The following is a 23031-nucleotide window of genomic DNA, read 5'->3' on the forward strand; positions in this document are numbered from 1 at the left end:
TGTTTTAAGCTTTGTTAATCACTCATGAACAAATATTTACCAATGAAAAGTTACACATTTTTTTTACAATGTTTATCCGAAAGGTTTTTACACGTTTTCATGGCACAAGTAGGCTTTTTTTTTTTAATTCTAAACATCACGCCTACCAGGTCGAAGATCGACGTTGATTTGAGGTTAAATGAGAAAGATGGATTATGATTGGAAGTTATTTATTAGGTAGTTACACACGAGTTACATCCTATTATTTTGTACAGAAGGAATTTACAATAGCGAACACTAGCGTAGAGCCGGTGGTCAGGCGATACGAAATGCCAAGATGAAATGTAATGAGTTTTTCCGATGCACGGCGTTTAATATCTTGTCCGAGCTGACGTTGCGACGGACTTCGCGTTCGGACCTGTCAACTTCACGGCTGTTGGTGTTGCCCTCCACAGACTAAATACGCATTGGGCATGACTGAGCGTTTGGGCATGCGTTAAGTAACATCATTTTTGAGGGCTCAGGGCATGTCTATGTATTAATATGTCAATGCTATTATATGAAAAAATGGCCGTTTGGTGGATCTGGCGTTTTAGCATGCGCCAAAAACTTCAAATAAAGGAAATATGAGGTTTTTGTCTTTCAATTTAATGTATCGAACGGTAGCTCAATATAACTCACCTATTTTTAGATTACGAATACCGGGAATGAATATGCATCATATTTTGATATATTTAGTTTATCTCTGCCTAACTTAAAAAAATAAATTGACCAACATATTTTTATCAAAAAGAGCAAATCAACTTATGAGATTAGGTTGGAATAGTTATAATTTGATTGATTAATGTATTTTGTTTTTGAATAATTTCTTTAAAAGATGTATGTATTTCAAGTAATTTATAATATGTATAGAACGAGTATATTAATATATCATACTCGATTTTTTAAATATTTTTCTTTTTAAGCACTCTTTATACTACATAATATATGTAAATGGCATAAATGCCATATATAAATAAATAAATAACACATTTGACTATTATTTATTTATTTTTCAATACATTGAGCCGCAAGTTCGATTTCTATATATACACGAAATATTTACTTAAGAGTTTTACGTCTGTCATACATAGGTTACCGTAAACAATCGCTCAAGACGTAAAAGTAATAAATCATCATCATTCCATGTCCACTCCCTAGTTGGAGCATATGGTATCCACAGAGAGCCTCCATGCATCTCTTTCGGCTGCCAGCTTATTGCGTCTTTCCAAGACAGGTTCTCGTCTCGAAGTTCTGACATAAATTGCCGACGAACAGTCAGCAGTGGACGCCCAGGACATCGAGAACCTGATGCCTTATAAAGTAGACAAGCGCGGTTAAGGCTCTCGGGAGGCATCCGCAGTATATGGCCTAGCCAACCGTATCGCCTCCATGAGCGGGTTAAGTCAACGAATATACTAATATATATTCGTTGACTTAACTGCCTTTACCTTACCAACACAGAATTTGCAACTGATGCAGCAATAAATGCGCTGACTTGATAAATAGGTGTGTATAGGGGGGAAAAGAAAAATATAATATTAGTTCATTTGCTGCCACGTCAATACATAATTCGATATATTTTCTGATTATCTTTGTGCAATTCACTATTCGATCAATCGGTTACGAGTACATTGATTTATATCGTATAGAAAAATAACGAAGTTATTAAAATAGCCGAATTCGATTCGCCAGTACTATATTACAGTATTGTGCGTTTTGTAATATAAATAATAATACAGGTGTACATAAATTAATTATAAACCTAAATACGTAGTGTTTAAAGCTGTCTGAACATTTTGTTAATTATCTCTGTTTATTAAGTTAGTCTTCTTTGTTTATTCTCAAATGTAAAAATATTTTAAAAAAAAAGTATATTGTTAAGTGTCCTCAGCACGGGTAACCCCAGTGAGGTCACATTATTTTTATTATTAATTATAGTTTGTAAGAGAAAAAATATAAATAAATAAAATAAAAAGTGGTTCAATTTTTTAATAATTTTACTTATTTACTCATGTTGGTATCTGTTATAATGTAACATCTTCTAAATAATACATCGAAAGAAAGTAGGAAGATCGGTTTTACGATTCTTACGAACGATAACTTCTTAATAAGACCGATAAAAAAAACTTACATAATTACTAACACACTAGTAAATGAAATAATGCCAATATACAATAGGACCGTCAATTTTCATATGTTATTGTACCCGTTGTTCAGCATAAATTTTCTTGCTTGCTGTGGCGTCGGTCGTTTCCGGGTTTTTCACTTCACACATTGAACCCTGAATTGGACATATAAAATACCTACACATTGACTATCCGCAAAGACGAACGCAATATTTCTTTTTATATTACATAAAGTCAAGTCATTGATTAAGTTCATTAAATTATGAAAAACAATATTTATAATTAGGTATAATGAATTTACAATGTCAGTTATGACAATATGCATTAAATACAGAAAACCATGATTCTGATTAAAGTTAACTTTTACGTAAAAAATGTTAAATTTTGTCACTTGTATGAAAAAATCAGGAAAAAATACTCACAAGCACCCCTGGGAGATTGACGAAAGAAAACATTGATAATTATGGGTATAGTTGTTACAATTTAGCGCGGAATAGATAAAATGATACTAAGAAAATTGTCAAGTATCGATTGAGATAAGATATTGTAGAAGCCACTTTCGTTCAGATAAGCAACTGAAAAAAAAAACATTATTTGTTTCGTAAACATTTAGACCTGACAACAGTTAAAAGGATACCTGTTGGAGATTCGCGACTGTATTTCTCACGAAATGGTAGTAGGGGAACAGGCTTCCATAGCTCCTCGGTAGGTTCAAGGGTACCAGCCTGTCCTGCTCTTTGGGGCCGACTCCCGTCTTCCTGGTCATCCTGCTCCCTCCTTGCGGCCGGCGAGAGAGAGACGGAGACGCTCATACCGACACCATCATCAAACCCGAACGGTCTCGAAATAATCGCACATCGCGGAATCTGACAGGTGTGGACCAGAGAGAGACGGGAAGAAAATGACGAATAACTTTCCTTTGGCAAAATAACACAGGGATTAAATTTTACGAACGGAACAAAGCGTGTCGCGTTAATTGTCGTATATATAAATCAACGTTAGTCAGAAGTTTGAAATAACACAGTTGACGTACATGTGCTTCATACGCGAATAATATTCTTGAGTTCGCATCGCTATATAATAACGCGATGCCCCGAGTGACGCCGGACGCAGTACTGATATGGCGTAGAATGATTGGGAATCGGTGTATCGAACATGGGTGACAAGTAATTATAACTTTTTCAGATACGGCAATAATAATAATTTATCATCGTAGATACGGGATTGAGGGAATTTTGTTTCTATTCGTGAGTCAAAGTTCAGGTAGGTTTACATTCTCCTAGAGCGTCTAACTTATCGTAGTCAATATTATGAAGTTTAAAAATCGTTATTATCGAAAGTAACGAACATATTTACAAATATGTATGTATTTATTTAGGCGAAACTATGCAGTTATTGCGCAATCTTATTAATTACATTACGATCTGAAGCAATACCGATCATTATTTGTTGATAAATACATAATTATTATATTGCAGAACGAAACAACACCGTTACCCCCGAGTGATTGCTAACTTTACTAAAAATAATTCCTTCCCATTGAAAGGGTGGCTACTAAAAAATATTGGAGTAGTCAGCTAGAAGACACTAAATAAGTAATCTTGTTAAAAAAAATACTCTATGTAAAAAACAAAATAAATCATTATAGTGTTTACATAACTCGTTATTTGAATCTACAATAAAATGTATATATAACTTAGCTATTTTAAAATAGGGCCCCGAATGCAACGGAAAGATAAAAGGGTTACCTTTTTAAAAAAAAAAATTAATGTAATTTTTAGTACGAAAATGTGTACGAGTATATTCGTCATTGACATAATACCAGGGGTGATATTCTAAACGCTCTCGCGGCCGTAGAAAAAACTTTGATGTATTTTGTGTGGAAATACGCGAGATAAATGTGTTTTCTACGGCCGCGAGAGCGGTTCAGAATAGCACCGCAGGTGTATGCAGGAAGTCTTCCGGTTTCACGAAGAGATGGCGCCATCGAACGCAGCGCATGAATTTGACACTACGTCAGTTTGTTCGTCTGGCATTAACCTACAAACACACACAAGTTGAGTCCGCCAAAGAACAGCTTTTTTGTTGTATCGATCGATCAGTGATCATGTCGACGTTTGTGCCTGAAAAAGAACATTTGCAGCACGCATTGTTTTCCTTATTTACTCAAAAGAAAAAGGCTGTGGAAAGTCACCTGGTAAAAACATATGATGAACACTCTCCATCGATTAGAACACGTGAGACATGGTTTTGACAATTCGGTAATTTCAATGTAAAAGACAGTGCGCGCTCTGGTAGACCACAAAAGTACGAAGACGAGCAATTCAGGCGTTACTGGAATATGACCCAACTCAAACTAAACAGCGATTGGCAAAAGCTTTAAATGTGTCACAAGAAACAATCAGCAGACGTTTGCGAGCAATGGGTAAGATCAATAAACTCGGTAAATGGAAAATCGAACGGGAAATGGAAAATCGCAGTCACTTGTGAAATGCTGCTTCAACGCCACGAAAGAAAATCATTTATGTACCGAATTGTGACGGGTGACAAAAATTGATTTATTTTGAAAACCCGAAGCGGAAATATTCGTGGCTGTCACCTGGCGAAGCCGGTCCTTCAACACCAAGGCCAAATCATTTCGGCAAGAAGACTGTGCTTTGTGTCTGGTGGAACTAGAGCGGTATTGTGTATTATGAATTCTTGAAGCCCGGCTAAACCGTTAATGCTCAACGCTATCGCGAACAAATGATTAATATAAATCACGCATTGATCAAAAGACGACCTTAATGGGCCAGAAGACATGGCAAAGCTATTTTGTTACAAGACAATGCGCCGTTTTACACAGCAAAACCGGTGAAAGACACCTTGAATTCGCTTGGATGGGACATCCTTCCGCACTCGCCGTACTCCCCCGACCTGGCGCCATCTGACTATCACCTCTACGCATCAATGGGGCACGCGCTCGCAGAGCAGCACTTCAGCAATTTCAAGAAAGTTGTAAAATGGTTCGACGAATGGTTCGCCGCAAAAGACAGACAGTTTTTCTGGCATGGTATTCATAACTTACTCGAAAGATAAGCAAAATGTGTAGAAGCTAATGACCAATATTTTGAGTGAACAAAAAATAAATTTCCCTTGAAAATTACGGGTTTTCTTTACCACAAAAACCGGCAAAAAAGAATGCATACATCCAGATGTGAATACTAAATGCCTCAAAAAGCACCCGTCTTGTGTTCCATTCAACCTAAGTTCCGGAACCTAACGTGTAGTCAGTAAACGTGAATCAGAGTAAAAAGGCGGGACACACAGCTTTGAATTCACAGTAAACTGGCATAGACAGCATTTTTTATTGTACTACGTATTTTGCACAGCAATGTTCACGCGACAACGCTTATTTTATGTAAAATAATTTCAAAATATCGTTCTATGAAGCATCATCTCTATGAATACACAAGTATATTTGTATGAAAAGTTGAAGTATCTTTGTCGGTAGCACGTAATTGAGCTTGTTTGAAATAAAAACATCATAAAAATGTACACATTTTCGGATATAAAATTCGATTGATTTAAAATAACTCTGTTAACTTCCCACTGTGATCAGGGTCCAGGTGTAGGTATCGGCGGCCTCCGTGGTCAAGACGCTTGACTCACACACGAAAGGTTCGGGGTTCGATTCCCGGAGAGAACACAACAATTAAAATGTGATTTTTCTCAAGCCTGGGTGTTCTGTGATGTAATTCACCACTGTAATTGGGCCTCCTGGCCTGTTGTGATGCAAAAATAAATAAAATAAAAAATCTTTATACCTAGTGAAGTTTGCTATTAAATTTTAGCTTATAATTCAATAATTCATATAATTCAATTGTCAATGTACTACAGTACTTATTGGGGCGTCAAAACTTAACGAAGTCCTCGTTATTATATTTTTTGCTATCGTGCGAGTTCCAAGATCGATTTTTCTTATATTCTTGTGTAATTTTTATTTAAACATGTCCTACTTGAGCACGTGAAAACCTAACCCCAACCTTTCACCTTTGTATCATATTATTAAACTCCTCGATATATTTACATTTAGAAGATTAAACCATGTTTATAATTTACTCAGCGAGATACCAGGAGGCATTTATCGCTCTACAATTGACGAAAATTCCAACCTTAAACCTTCAAACATAACAGCCAAAAGTTCATTCTCAGATGGTGTCAAACATTCCGCAAGAAATAATAATTTGTATGAAAAAATAACACGTTGACCATCTCCGCTCAATATTACAGACGTTTTCGAAGGCAAATCCATTCAACTAATATTTACCCAGGAAAAGTGAAATAAGTCATAAACAGGATTAGAAAGCATAACTGAATTATAGGAATAAATTCCATTTTATCAAATTTTAATGAAATGTTGAATTCGTAAAATACCTACGATAAGAGAATTAAATTTATGATTTTATATTAGTATCTATCCGCACATTATTCATTTAGAAAATATATTTTTTTGTAAATTTAAATAATTCAATAACCCTTTTAAGTTTCTTTATAACAGTTTATTTAAATAATTTCGTGCATTTAATTTGGTGCAAATCTTTCCTTTTATTTCTTTTACTAGAAAAAACATAAACTCTTGTAATATTTTTGTATGAGGTGAATATTTTACAAACTACAGATTAATTTATATTCATGTAATTTCTACCATATTTGAATCTTTTATTGGTTAATTCAAGTGTGAATTTCTTATTTGGTTTCAACAATATTCATTAAATTTATTTCAACAGAGGGAAAACATTTTTGAGAAGGGAATATGGAAGTCTAGGCATTTACAGGGATTATGACCTGTCATTGGCTGGTTTAAGTGGCCACTTTACACACTGTGAAACATTCACCATTCTGCCCCTGTTTGAACATCCACATTTCCTCAACTCTTCCATCTGTTGACTTTTGTGAAGTAAAAGAGCTGAAACCTTTATCACGTGGGTGTGATTCATCCGGCTGAACCAAATCACCTACTAGGCAACGCCTGAAAACAATTTTCCAATTTTTATACTTCTTCTTCTACCAGGTAGTAATTCAACAATGTTTCAATGTTTCAAACATTGTTTAATATTAATTAATGCCATTTGCAAATGTTCAACTCCATCCGTCTATATTCTGGTCCTATTCACTAGTATGTTCTGATGTGAATTCTTCCTTGGTTTGAAGGAAATGTTTTTCTGGAATTGTAGATCACGTTATTTAGATATTATTATATTATAATTATAAACACTCTTTACAAAAAATACTCTTTTATTTCATGATTCCGAGGGCCATACAATTCATATAATTGAGCACTTTAGATATCTTCTCGTTTTTATTGTTTAGTGCTACTTGAGTAATCCCTCTATTGAACTTGCCTACTTCCTGGCGACTTCTCTTCTTGGTGGGGTCTTATTTGCTCTTGACTGAATAAGACAGTGAACACGGGGGCAGGCATTAGCCATAAAGAATTCTCTTGCATTTTTTTAATATTTATTTTACCTCCCAGTCTCACAAACTTTGTATTATATTTATTTCTGTATTTCATTATAGTCCCCTTCTTCCGGGATTTCTTAAATAGAGACTCTTTGTTATAGGCCGCTAAAAGACAACATTTTTAATTGTCTGGGACCAATTTGGTATTCGTGGGTTATTTTACGGAAGGAAAGCCTTTATACGGTTGATACTCGCCCAGCTGGCAATCCATACCGTGTAGGTGATCTTATGAGCATCTACATGCGTAGGAAAGGCCAGTACTACGAGTTACAACATATATCAACGGAAATTTTATTGTTTGTATGAAAAAATCAGAAAAAAATTCTCACAAGCACAGCGAGAGATTAAAGGAAAAAATATTGATATTAATAGCTGGGCTCGATGCAATGCCAGAAACAAAAAACATACTCCGTCGTGATCGCAGGACAACGACGCGTGTGATTTTCTTCAATTATACATGAGAGCAGTTTAAAATCTTTTTTGACACTTTATGTCACAACTTGATAAGCATAAAAGTATATAATTTCATAGTTGGATTAGTTACATATTTATTTATTTTAAAGAAACAAACAGTCAGCAATGATATAACATTTTTAAAAAAATACTGTTTAAAGACAGACCAGCAAAGTTTCTAAATAAAAATCATACATATTATTAAATTGTGTTACAACAAAAAGATGTGTTTATGTGTATTTGTATGAGAGTAAGTGTAGATGTGTGTTTATGTGTATTAGTGTGGGAGTAAGTGTTCAGGACTGTGCATCATTAAATAGTAAGTGGGATCGTATCGCAGCCAGAAATAATTTATTTTTAAATAAATTAAGGGGTATGTAAAATATATCAATAGATGAAAAAAAAAACATTATAGTTAGAGCAAGAACGATAGAGGAAAGAGTGTTGTGCATAGTTAGTGCTACAGACTGGCAGATGGAATAAATACTTATTTCTTGTCACGCGAAAGGGGACATTAAGATTAATTTTGGAGAGTAGGTTAAAAGAGTTTACTTTATTATTTAATAATTTATGTAAATAGCATAATTCAGATACAGTGCGTCTATTTTCAAGGGTAAAAAATCCATTTTGTTTGGCAGATTGGCTGTAAGTACAAAACGTTTTATTGTTTTTATAATCTAGGTATTTTAAAATTTTTCGTTGAACATTTTCAATCCTTTCTATGTTTGTTATGTATTGTAGACAACGGATGCAAACTCCAAATTACTGCGTACAAAAGTGTTGTATACAGTTTTTAATGTATTTGGTTTTTTAAAAGGTTTGGAAATTCTTAAAATAAAGCCCTACATATATATTTTTTTCAAACCTGGAATATAAAGACTTTATTGAGCCAACCCTTTCAAGATTAAATATAAAAGAATGTCAATATCGCATTTTTGGCACATCCGTCGTTGTTCTACGACCACGACTTGTATTGGGATACTTTGTATCACTCCACAAGTGAAAAATAATATTATTTTAACAATGAAATTAAAATAAAACACAGTAAAATAACGGTTTGGAGATGATGCAGAAAACGAAGAAGATCGAGACAGACATGGCATGATCAAGTCCATCAAATACTTAAAGATGGACATGCCAAAAGTAGGAATAATCGGCGTGCGTGCAATGTATGAATGTAGAGGAAGCGAGGTCTGTTGTGGCGTTTTTTTTTGTTTTAAAAAAAGTTTTTTGTCTGACTCGATCTTAAAAAATCTTATCGCCAATGGATTCACACGGAGCAACCCTAGATTAGATGTTTTAAATTTTTTTTTTAACGAGATAAAATAATTATAATATGAAAGTACATAGTTAAATACAGTTAGATTATAGCTATTTATTTTCATTGTAGTTGTTTAGGCTGTGAAAATATACATTGATTTCAGAAAAAAAATGTTATAAAAATTGATTCCATTATACACATCCCAACACAAATTTACGGGGTCATAACTGGAAGCTCTATCGTCCCCAATTCCACTCCAACCCCAAGAAAAACTTCCTTTCCAGCAGGGTAGTTTCAGACTGGAATAAATTGCCAAGTCTAATTATTGTCCATTCCATTTCGGTCAACTAGTTCATAAACCGTTTGGATGCTCTTTTGAAGGAAGAAGAACTTGGACAAAAAGCAGTACACGAGATATAGGCGCATCAGCAAAGGCTGCCTGCTTATAACGAATAATAATAATAATAAAAATAATATATTTATACATTATCTGATTTATCCTAATGTGATGTATTTGTTTTTTTTTACTGTGTGTAAGCTGTATTAAAGTTTTTTTTGTTACTGAAACTGAAAACGCTTGAAAAGAAACGACGAATAAAATGAATATTTTTTTGTCAAATCGATTCACTTTTCACTTTAATGATCGTGACGCACTCACTACACATGGCCGGTGAAATACATTCCATACGGGAATGCATAACGCGCGGGGTAAGGAAGTGACATCCAGAGACGGCCGACATTGGAACTTTGGAAGCTGAATCACGGCGCGTGGTGGGAACAAAACTGAATTTGTTGTCATCAAAGCGGCCGACTGGTGAAATATTAATAGTCCGGAGTGGACGGAAAATATTTCGGGAGCGGGGACTGACCCATATCGTTCCCGATTACTCCTCTCATCTGGCTTAGGGTGGGTGCACGACGCGCGTGACGTCACGCGTGCCCGTGAAAATATGACACGCATAATAATACGTACATCAACTATATTTTCAGTTTGTCTAAATTTTCGTAGACAAGGACTGGATTCGACTCCCCGGGGAGCTGTTAATATTAACATATTACAACAAAGATGAAAAACATTTTAAAGAATGTAAAATGTTCTTCATCTCTATTAACAGCTCCCAAGGGAGTTGAATCCAGTCCCTGTCGACAAAAATTTGAACAAACACAAAATATTGTTGATAAATCCACCTGGTCCACGAAGAAGTAAAGAAATAAATAAAAAAAACATTTTTAGGCATTGCCTAGTATGTAGGTGAAATAATTCAATTAGATGAATCTCACCCGCATAAAAAAAGGTTTCGGCTCTTTAACGCCACAAATATCAACAAATGAAAGAATTGAAAAAATACAGATGTTCAAATATGGGCAGAGTGGTGAATGTTACACAGTGTGTAAAGTGACCACTTAAACCAGCCAATGACAGATCATAAACCTTGTAGATGCCTAGACTTCTATATTACCTTCTCTTAAATGTTCTTCATCTCTGTTGTAATATGTTAATACGTACATGCTTACGAAACTGAGCGAATTCTAACAGTATTTTTTTTTTGTAAAAAGAAATATATGCGTTCTTATGGTTTACCCCAATATTGAATTTTTGATGGGCCATTTTCAACGAGTTGTAAATAACTCACTATTAGAAAATAGGAATTAAGTTGGGCTATTTCACTCACCCAGATGTCTACGACCGATTTCACAACGGTCGTATAAATTCTCACGACACGGTAAAATTATGGTGGATTGATTTTTACTATATCACTTTAAAATGTTTTATTTAGTGGCTACTCTCAGGTAAAAATCCTAAAAAAAGGAAATCGATTGGAGATTGGTCGACATTGGCGTTTTCCTGTCTTACTTTTTTTTTTAAAACAATAAAAATCATTATTAATATTTAAAACATTAAAATTTGTGGTCAAACATTTGACTAAATGTTGTAAAATATTTGGTTTTATATTTTTGTGCAACAACTATGGTGAAGGTGTATAGTGGATTTTGCATGTTGGTTTAATTTGTGTCCTGACGAAGAGACGGGTACGTCTCGAAACCGGTAGACATAGAAAAGTCAGTAAGTGGTTTTATACAAATATTCAATAACATTTAGCAATAAAAATCAATCCACCATAAATAATTTTGCCTTGCTACGTGGAGAATATGTGTAAGAGAGAGCACGAATATAGAACTCATAACATGGAAGACAGAGACGCTGCTCTGTGGACGATGTTTGTGTGAAACAGACTCTGTCGGTTATTGACAATGATGGGGGACGCACGCATGTAAGAAAACCGGCGTATTTATGATTTTTATTTATTTTGCTATAACAGGTCTAAATCAGATGTTTATTTTTATAAATTACGAGCTGAACCCGGCAATGCTTTGCATTTGCTAAATTTGAGTACATACTCGTATTAAATGAACACAATCGAAAGTTTAATATCAATTATTCTATTTAGTCCAAATTCAATATGTTGTGTTTCAGTTTGCATAAATTGTGAGGACACAGAATTTTTTATTTGAGTTAAATTTACGCACTGTATAATATTCACCGTTCGGCTAATGTTTAAACGGCCACATTTTCTCAACTCTTCCTGTTGACTTATGTGAAGTAAGAGTTGAAACCATTATTAATGAGGGTAAGATTATCTGGATAAATTATTAAGGACAATGCCTTAAAGTACGTTTTAATTTATATACTTTTTCTCGTCAACAGGCGGAAGCGTTGAGGAAATGTGGCTGTTTAAACATAAGCAGAATGGCGAATGTTACACAGTGTGTAAAATAGCCACTAAGATCAGCCAATAACTGATCATAAGCCTAGTAATTGCCTTGACTTCCATATCCCCTTCAAAAATGATCCTATTACAATATTAATGGTCGATTGGTTATGATCTGCTATTTTTAGTGTTTTGGTATAAGTATAGGTAAAAAAATATTTGAAAACAATGGATCGTACGTACGTGTTTCTTATCAAAAAATACAAAACTAATAAATCAACGAAGAATTGTAATTTATAAGTTTTATCTAAAAAAAAAACCTCATTGACATTGAAAACGACTATCATTAGCGTCTCCTACCAAGAAAATTGAAGATAACATTGTTATGTTTACTTCTGTAGGCGCTTGATTTCTTTATTGCGCATTAAATATATATTTTATGCATATAATTATGAGTAGTCCAGAAATCGCATCCGCGCATCAAACAGAAGGCGACTAAACTACTCTTAAAGGAGTAGTTTTACGTTTTGACCCATTAGTTTCTTTGTAGACGTCGCTCAGTACGTAACTCCCGATTTGAATTCAACCATGCCATGTTGTGTCGTTTTAAAGTGTAGAAATACTGCTGGGATCTTAAAGAAATATAATGGGATCACGTTTCATGTGTAGTAGCAAATGCTCGTGTTTGTAGTAAATGCATTACTAAAAAATTGAATTATTTTTCCATCTATCAGATTGTCAAAGAAAACAAAATGGACATTTTGCTAGTGTCGCCAGGGTAGTAAAACAATTTACGCTACTTTGCTCATATAATGAGAGAACTTATAAAAATTGGACCTCTCGGATTAAGCAAAGCCGTGGTAGACATTTGACTGACATTATCTTTTAAACATCACATAAAAATATCCATTTTATGTAAAATAAAATTTGTCTTATTTTTTAAGTTCAAAGTTCATTAACTAAATTACGATTATTAAATTACTCTTTACTTATCTACTCTGTTGTGTCAATCGATGTTTCCGCGGGTACAATAAAATTTTTAGCGAAATTAAAATATCGTTTTTTTTAAATATAATTATCTTACATTTATGTTATGATTATATTTTTCGCAATCTGGCAAAATTACGCGGCGACTTTACGCATGCGCGCGACGAAAGTGGGCAAATTTTCGGACACAGTCCGATGTATTCAAATATGATTCTACGCTCCTTTTGGACTATTCTTAATTCTATGATTTCATGCATGTATTTAATTTAAAAGTGTTAAAAATATAAATCACTAATAAAAAATTTATTAATGAAATTATTTGTAAAATTGTTCATTCAGACTGTTGTTATTATTATGTTATTTATTGTTTTAGCATTAACTTTGTTGAATGTCATTTTTAAAATATTATAAACAAAATAGAAAATTTGTTAATCCCAATAATTACCTAAGGAGTGAAATCCAGTTTTTTGTCTACACACATTTTGACAAACTCATAATATAAATAAAACACTTCGTAATTTTACATCCAGGTGAGTTTTATTTATTTAGTTTATTTATTTTTATTTACATTGAGAACATTACAGTGTATCCAATTCATTCTTAATATTACAAGATATACATGACAGATTGATTAAATAAGAAAGAGAAAAAAGTCATGTAAAATGATCATATATATTTCATTAAAATTATTTATTGACAATTCTTGATGGAATTCCATTGTAATAATGTAATAACTTATATTTACATATAAGTTATTAATTTAAAAAATACTTGGTACACACACTTCCACTTATTTATTTTGACCAATTAGCGCTTTCCCCCTTTAATGGGCATCTTCAGACTGGTGAATATTATACAGTGTAAAGATAATTTATATAACACTAAGTATTTTTTAAATTAATAACTTATATGTAAATATAAGTTATTACATCAGAACATAATATAAATATTACAATTTGGAAATTGCCTTCCCAAGAGAAATCCCACTGTCATAAAATATATCGACAACTGAATAACACGATTGCTCTACCTAGCGGCATAACCATTGACAGGTTCTGCATCGTGGTAGGTATAACAGCCTGTGTTGCCTTTGACTGATATATGACGTGATAATGATAATGATGACAATAGACCGAATTCGTTCAGAATATCGGATATTAATGTTTATGAATATCGGAGTAAAATTTTAGAACACAAGTTTTGGGTATTTAAAATTACCCATCATCAGGTGTAAATAAATAAACCACAATGTACAGTATCTACTCAACGAATTAGGAAAATTAAAGCCAATTTCAGATTTTTAGCTTAAATACTCAAATTTAAAGGTATTACCGCCTACTTATTTTCAAATAATGTTTCTCATATATCGAGGCTGTACTGACAGAATGCATTCACGCAACAGTCTTTATATATTTAAAATATTTTTTAATATAGGGTGCAAGATGTTGATTAAAAATTTTATGCTATGCCTAGAACAAAGATTACTCTTTCGAAGCTTTAAAAAAATGGAATAAAAGACAATTGTGGGAGAAATAATGAAATAATAAAAAAGTTTTAAATGCGATTATTTCGGAACTTGTTTTAATGACTTAATGCATAAAGCCTTGATAATATATATTTTTTTCATGGTATTTTTTTAAATTCGGGATTAAAAATAAGAATCCTAATAAGTAAGCTATCTCTATGCAAAAAAAAAAATGTCAATCAGTCGTTACGTTGAGACGTGAAGGAAACACAAACAAACACACTTTCACATTTATAATAGTAGTATGGAAGTATGGATTCTATTAAAATAATACATATAGTCCCGGGAGAACACTCTTATCGACGGGTGATACAAAACTAACTTCTTTGAATATAATAAACTTATATTTGTAACTCTAATAAAAGAGTTTATTATTTTATGACATCACAGTCGAATGACGATTCAATTAATATAATTGAGTTGTTTGACAATTGAAGGTGTACCAAAAACAGTTGGAACTGGAGATGTCGAACGTGATCCGCAGTAATGAGATAGAAAATGACTAGTAAAGAAAATATTTAAAAAAAACATATAACTTTTATAATTTGTAAACATAAAACCTACATAGAACTGACTTGTTTTAAAAATTTCCAATAAATTAGTAGAAATCTTTGAAAAATGCTGAAAAGTTCAATTAAAAAGGCCCATTTAATCCGCAATTTTTTTTTATGTTGTAAATAAATATCTCATATTTAAATTATTAAATAGTTGATATTCTTTTATCCCACAAATAAAACCGCTTAATTGACTTACTTTTTAAACTTAATATTTTATGTTTAATTTTATCCGTGTAAATAGTTAAAGCGAGAGAAGAGAACAACAAAAATTTAAGTCGTTTAAGTACTGTCGACCATTAATGATCTAGAAATTACTCCTATGCCTCTATTAACGATAATATTTGTCACAATTTTATTAAAATTAAGGAATGTTTGGTAAACACATTATGTTTATTACGTAAAATCATAGATGTCACCGTTGCATGCCAATAAAAGAGAAAACAATGTGCGTTTGTAAAATAAAACAACGGGAAAATATTTACAAAATCAATTATGAACTAGCCTATTACATAACTAAAACGAAGATGAAAAAAAATATGCAAAGGAAAACGTTAAAATGTGTTAAACCTTGCGGTCATTTTTAAGGCACAAAAATAATTTGAATTAAACAATTATGAAATATAGGACTTTTCAGAACCAAGCCGAGAAAATTTAGAGGGACATTTATTTGCATGATTATTAATTTCATTAAAAAAATTAGAAAAAAACAATTTATCATATTATTATGTAGCCATAAGTAGATGAAATTCTGAATATTTATTAGTTAAACATATTTATAGAGGAATTCTAAATTTGATATATTCTTGACATTTACATCAAGATAGAGGCTGTGGTCTGATAAAAAATAATGAACCGTAGAATTTAGCCATTTTAAAACGCCGTTCTTTCAAAATAACGTTATCAAAGTTAATGAATATAAGATAAAAACAATAATTTTTTAAGATATTTCTGATAAAAAATACACTCAAAAGTTTTATCTAACTAAAATATAATTACTTTTCCACCAGCAGATAACTTCTCAAATTAAGACAAAACTTAGGTACATTGGTACTCGTATAAAGAAGTATTTAAGTAAAATTTGCTTTAATGATTTGAAGATAATATATCGAACAGGAAAGTTATCAAAAAAATAAATCGGTAACTTTTAAAGTGTATTTTTTTATCAGAAATTATAATATAATTGTATTTATCTAATGTGTATTAATGGCGTGATTCTGAAAGAACGGCGTTTTAAAATAGCGAAATCAAATGATTTTCATACTTTTTTTATCAGACTACAGCCTTAATAGATTATATGCATCTTTATTGTTTTGTTTGAGAAGAAAAGTCTTGGCTTTCACGGGCTTATGACGTGCCACTGTCTAGTTAAAGTGGTCATTTTTACATGTTATACACTGCGATAAACAAATTTCTGTCAATGTTTGAATATTCATATTTCTTCCATTTTAGGAACAAACATATAAAAATGATTATTGACAATGTGCAATCGCGGCGGGTCGCCATCTGTTGATTTATTGCGTTAATTTTTTTAAATGTATGAAACTGTAAATGATTACGTTTGTTACTGTGTTGCGGTCTAGACTCTAGATCCAGACCAATACATCGATTATAATGAGAATACTAAAATATTTACCGATATTTGTCTAAAAAGTAAATAAGAAATTTCCATTCAAAAAATATTTTGTAATTTTCAGTTGCCTTCGTCGGCGTCAGTTACAGGTATCAGTTTTGTTACGAATAAAATTACATATAGTTATTAAAAAGGCAGATTCGAGTAATAAACATACGTAGAAAATTTGAAGTACCTTCGTTGTCAACTTGTAATTTGATATAATATTTCAAAAATATTTTATGTGAATCTTTATTTTCTCATATAGAAAATTCGGTTTACTTTATAAAGAATTGAAGATAACTCTTTTCACTTCCCATTGTAATTACAGTCTGGGCCCTGTATTGCAATGGAAAGTAAAATGGGTCAATAAAATAAAATCGAATTTTCTGGATAAAAAAATGAATATTATTATAATAATAAAATAAATAAAAACAACTTTGTTTTTAACCACTAATTTTTATTTTTCACCGACCGGTTTCAAAGCAAACAAGCTTCTTTGTCAAGGTTTACGTAAAATAAAATAAAAAAGGAATCAATTCATTAGTTACGTAAACCTTGACAAAGAAGCTTGTGTGCTTTGAAACCGGTCGGTGAAAAATAAAAATTAGTGGTTAAAAACAAAGTTGTTTTATTTATTTTATTATAATGAATAACCACAAAGTTAGTGCTTCAAATATAAACTCATCGTTTATTAACAAAAATTACAATTTCTTTATCTACTACATACACACATAGATAATAGATTTCTCTGGATTATGTCTTGTCTGTTAAACTAGGTACAACCTGTTTTAAGGCAGACATTTTTATACAAAATAAACAATAACAATACTACCTACTAGTTAATTTATTATACAGTTGTACAATATTAATTTATACCATTTATTATTTAAGAATGTTTTTGAGTAAATTTTCCGATTTTTCTCTACCAGTAACCAATTTTTTACTAATTTATTTGATTGAATCCGGGTCATGGTTTTGCAATGTTCGGGTAACAAATTGAATATTTTGGGGCCCAGAAACCTGGAATTTCTTTGCCCGAATTCAGAGTTTGCGGTAGACCCCATGACCCATCCTTTAGTTTGGCTTCTGGTAGTGTGGGAGTGTTCCTTTTGAGATTTAGTAGAATAATTTGCTTTTACAAACATTATTTTTCTAAAAATATATAATTGCCTTAAATCTAAGATCTCAAATTCCTTAAATGACTTGACGCTGGGGTACCTGAAGGGCTTTTAATTTTTTTTTTTAACTATTGATTTTCGAGCAGATTCGAGAGGTTTTAATAATGATTTATTAGTGTCTCCCTATCCTAATCTGCCATAAGTTATTATTGAGTTACATAAAATGAAATATAGTTGCTTGAGTTTAATTAGGGATAAGATGTTACGTATCGACTCGAAGATATGGGAAAGTTTTAAAAATTATAAAACATGTTTTTAAATATTTTCAATTACAGGTTACCAAGGTTCTTCAAATTTTAACAAATACTCAACTCCCCATTGTAATCGGGGCCCAGATGTTTGGAAAGACAGACGTATGTTATTACTATCGATAAATTACATTTATCAACAATTTTTTTTTGGGCGCGTGTCTACATCGGATAACAGATTACTATCTAACAAACAAACATTGTCGATAGCAATTTAGTAGTGGCATATAATGCAAAATGATTTGCTTGGCATTAAATTGATAAATGGTAGGTAATAAATCAGATTAGATCGAGACCGAATGCCAGAAGCGAAGCGATGAATGCGGTTCGATTGAGCGACATTAAAGTTCATTCGTTTCAATTAATCTGATACACAAACGATATTGAAAGAAGCATCAGTTGATTTTAATTAAGAGCTCACGTAACGCAGCACAGTCGAGGACTCAAATTCCTAGGCAGTTTTCAGACATTCATTTGCAGGGTGCCCCACCGAAGTAAATGTATAAAAAAAGAATTGTAAACAAGCGAGATGCGTGAATGCACGAAAAATAATTTATTGTGCTACAAAACGCCAATTTTGTTTGAAAAACATGAACATGATCACAATACTAGATAAAAGGTAAAAATCAGACTCACATTTAGAAAAAAGGCGAAATCACAAAATTCCATTTTATACAAGCAGTAAAAAAATATTATGATATGGGAAAAAACATTTATAAACAAAAACAAAAGGTCAAACTGAAGGACAACTTATACATTAAATATATGTACATTATTCTTATTAGATCACACATAAGAATATTTTTATGTGTGGCCCACTTCAAGATTCAAAATAAATTTTTATTTTATTTTTTAATTTTATTTATTTTAAATTTCACGGTAAAAAATATACCTAATATACATACATAAATACTTAATTAAATATCGTCACCATTATCATAATTTACCTATCCGCGCCCAGTGGTTACTGCGTTGATACTTCAGTTGCAACTATTGGCAATGTATAAAAAAAATATTTATTTAGTGAGGAACTTTAGTGCTACGGGAAATTGGATCTAAAAAATGTTTTCTTGCACGTGGTAAAAATTGAAACATTTAAGACGTAAGGCGATGTTTCTCGAAAAAATATGAAAAAAATAATAAAAATGAACTACTAGGATAAACGAATGACAGAGTGTTGGCATAGATTTTTGTGATAGAAGCCAACTCACCGATTTGCAGAACTTTCCGATGAGAACTTGTGACGTAACGTGCGGAGTAATTAAAAAAATAAAAAGAATCATAGCGCTGATAATACGATACATAAAAATATTTTGGATTAGTTTGATAGTCTATACAAACAAAAAAAAGATCACTGAAGTTCCTTATTCTACGTGTATTTTTATAATATACAGGAGTATACAGTGTGATGCATTTCGTCTTATTAGGAAATTATTGAAAAGCAGCGTAACTGGGTCATTTTTGTTACATGGAAGGTAGGGAACACTACATAGTATAGTCATACACCCCAGGTTCGAGGCCAGGGACTGCAAAATTTTGAAGTGCAGAACGACCATTAAAAATACCACTGAAGTTTCTTATTCTATGTGTATTTTTATATTATACAGGAGTATACAGTTGACGCATTTCGTCTTATTAGGAAGTTATTGAAAAGCAGCGCAACTGGATCATTTTTGTTACATGGAAGGTAAGGAACACTACGTAGTCTAGTCATACACTTAGGTTCGAGGCTAGAGACAGCGAAATTTTGGAGTGTAGAACTACCATTAAAGCATATATTTCACGTCGACTATGCCAGAAATTGAATCCGGGACCTCGAACGTGGTTGGCAAACGCGCCAACCACTATGAGGTGGACTTGTTTATATTCGTTTTTGAATATTAATATTTTTTGTCTAAGAGTAGCAATCGAGCCGAGAACGCTCGTCTAGTGTACTGGTTCTATTTCATACACAGAACTGTATAAGTGTGCTTCATTCGCAACATTGTTTAAGTATTCTTTTAATTAGAAATACTTGTAATTTTATTATTATTAACAAATTACATGGGCTTATGATCTGTCATTGGCTGGTTTAAGTGGCCTGCCTAGACTTTCATATTCCTTTCTTTAGGTATTCTCCATCCTAGTTGTAATTTGTTAATCTTAATGACTCCCGAAGGGTGAAACCCAGTCGTTTGTCTACAAACATTTGGACAAACTCAAATATTGTAATAATTATTATTGTCTTTATACGCCCAGAGGGCTTCAACATGACAGGTATAAGATTAAAGAGTGTTATAGTATCATCATCATTCCCTTTTCGCACTTAATGGTCTTTATTTCGTATTTGACGTCCATGTATACAACGGAACTATGGAACAACTATACGCAAGCAGCGTGGAATAAATTAAGGGTCACGTATAATAATTCATACAGACAATTATTCGGATTGCCTAGGTACTGCAGTGCCTCTGAAATGTTTACAGCTGGACGAATAAACACCTTCGCTGCCCTACTTCGCCAAAGAGTTTGGAGCCTATGGGAACGCCTGAAAAGCTCTAATAACGAAATTTTCCAAGCCACTGCAGGGTGGATCCATTCACCGTTGTTCGAGCGATGGCGCGATATGATAAGATCACCATAAGTGCTGCAAATATAAAATTTTATTTTATGTTTATTGTTATATTTTTGTTTATATTTATATTTATGTTTATGGTTCTGTTTATAATTATGTTCATGTTTATATGGTAGAATTGGCTCTGCACTATATAGCCATTTTACTGGAATAAAATAAAATTTAAAAAAATAAATAATATTATTAATGGTGAATAGGACACTGGATTGGTACACCAATCGCAGCGTATCTCGATCAATTTTGTTACATGAAGGTAAAGTGATCAGTCTTACGCTTCAGGTACCAGTCAAGGAACTACGGAATATTCTAGTTTTATGGTATAGCAAGTTAATATATAAGAACTTATTTAATAAACAACAATTTAAAAAGCAAAAAGTATTCAATGACTATTTGCTTTATAGAAGATATAAAGATAAAATACCGCGTAAAAGTAGGTAGGAATATAATTTCATGTGTTTAAAAAATATTTTTTTACCATTTTTGGGGAAAAAAAAAGTTTATGGTAGGTATTATTTAAGTGTAGGTAAACAAAATAGAAAAAGTCAAGAGTGATTTATACAGCATGACACAAACTATTAAAAACAAAATAGGAATTTAGTTTCGGTAGAGCGGAGTTTGAATCTAAGACCTCTGACTCAAAGAGTCTGTGATACATTTGTTGCATAATAATTCAGTTGTAAGTTTCAAAATAAGGATAGGAGAATTTAGAGAAGTTTTTGTTGAGTATTTTTAACCGTCGACAAACTTTTATTATATTTCTTCGAAATCACGCGATGTAAGTGCGTTTTCCGAAACCGCAATGAGCATTATTGACATACATTCCTATATTAATTTGATGGATAAACCCGCCACACAATGTTTACCTATGTTTATGAAAGCATTATATAATGTATTTGGATTAGTTGTCTGCAATATACTAAACAATGTAATTATCATTTAAGTATTTTTATTACACTGAAATACGCCTAAACAAATCTTTATTTTTACAATATTTTATTACTTACTGTTTTTGCACAGTAAAATTATTAATTCACGATAAAAAAGTTCGAAAATTTATCGTGGATACAAAACGGTCAAATTCTTGTATTCAACGTTTTTAGCTTTATTAACTTTTTGCCTATTTATTTTTTAATAAACTGTTTTGATATTTATAATTACTTGATAATATAAGAACCTGTAGTAATTCCACAGAAATCTTTAATCCGAGTAATTTTAAAAAAAACATTTCGTTATCCAAGTGACTTGCTCTTCAAAGAATTCAGAGTGCTCAATATTATTCAACAGTATATATTGAAAACGGTAGTGGTTACACACATAAATAGAGACATTTACCCAAGCGTCAACCACAACCATAATACAAGATACTGTAATAGGGATCTGATACTAAGTGAAGGGGTCAACACTGTTCTGGCATCGAGACAACACTATTACGTAGGCAAAAAGGTCCATTACCTTTTGCCAGAATCGAGGAAAGACGGGAGTGTTGTCAAGTTGCGGAAGGTGTTGACCTTGCTCTTTCATAAAATTGGTCGTAGGGAGTCAGAAAAGTTGATGCATGCCACGGATTGGAGATTTTTACTGGATGTCGAAAATAAAATAGAAAAATTAGGAATTATTAAAAAAATATATATTTATAGATGGCAACCATGAAGTTTTTATGAATGTATGTATGTGTATGCGCATGGGTGTATGTATGTGTGTGTGTATTTATGTGTGTATGTATATATGTGTATGTGTGTATGTACATGTATCAAAGCGTATATACGAATAAGTTTATACTTTATTTGTCTGTGCTCTCTATTAATTTGTTAACTATTATAGTATATTAAAATGTAATTGCCTAGCTTGAAACGGAGTATGTACCCTTGTTAGCTGGGCAAAGTGAACAAAAAATTGTATTTTGATAAAGAGTGTAAATAAATAAATAAAATTAAAAAAAATAAAAATTAACATGGATACAAACACGCAAAAAACCAGGAAAAAAAGGTTTTTTAATTATACTGATTACAGAAATGTAATATAAGTCATGTGTTTACTTTACCTTTAAAATATCAGTAAGTTCACTTCACCCGCAATGGGCTTATATTATAATTATTTTTATGTTCGATAAGAATTAATAAATAGTACAATATTTTTTCATACATTAGAGGATTTTTTTCTTTCCCTGAATGAGTCTTGTAGATAATATAAATACTATAAACAGGCGTCGCGTCGGCGTCGATGAATTTAGATACAA

General features: G+C 32.2%; 1 protein-coding gene and 1 long non-coding RNA gene across 10 annotated transcripts in view; both read right to left on the reverse strand.

Annotated features, from left to right (window-relative positions):
• LOC148282294 (uncharacterized) overlaps window positions 1-23031 on the reverse strand; it is a 232300-nt gene that overhangs the window by 93520 nt on the left and 115749 nt on the right. The gene's annotated exons all lie outside the window — the stretch shown is intronic.
• Arms (Ankyrin repeat-rich membrane spanning) overlaps window positions 1-23031 on the reverse strand; it is a 116480-nt gene that overhangs the window by 49500 nt on the left and 43949 nt on the right. The window contains exon 1 of one of the 9 annotated variants that reach the window (XM_088225308.1): window positions 2785-3244. The exons of the other annotated variants lie outside the window; for them this stretch is intronic. Coding sequence (XP_088081434.1) covers window positions 2785-2913 — 129 coding nt within the window. The 5' untranslated portion in view covers window positions 2914-3244. Of the gene's footprint in view, window positions 1-2784; window positions 3245-23031 lie in introns of those variants that run through there. 9 annotated transcript variants of the gene reach the window in all.

The sequence above is a fragment of the Micrasema longulum genome, unplaced genomic scaffold, assembly GCF_059751315.1.
Source record: "Micrasema longulum isolate JH-2025_06_02 unplaced genomic scaffold, ASM5975131v1 h1tg000341l, whole genome shotgun sequence".
Taxonomy (NCBI): Eukaryota; Metazoa; Arthropoda; class Insecta; order Trichoptera; family Brachycentridae; genus Micrasema; species Micrasema longulum.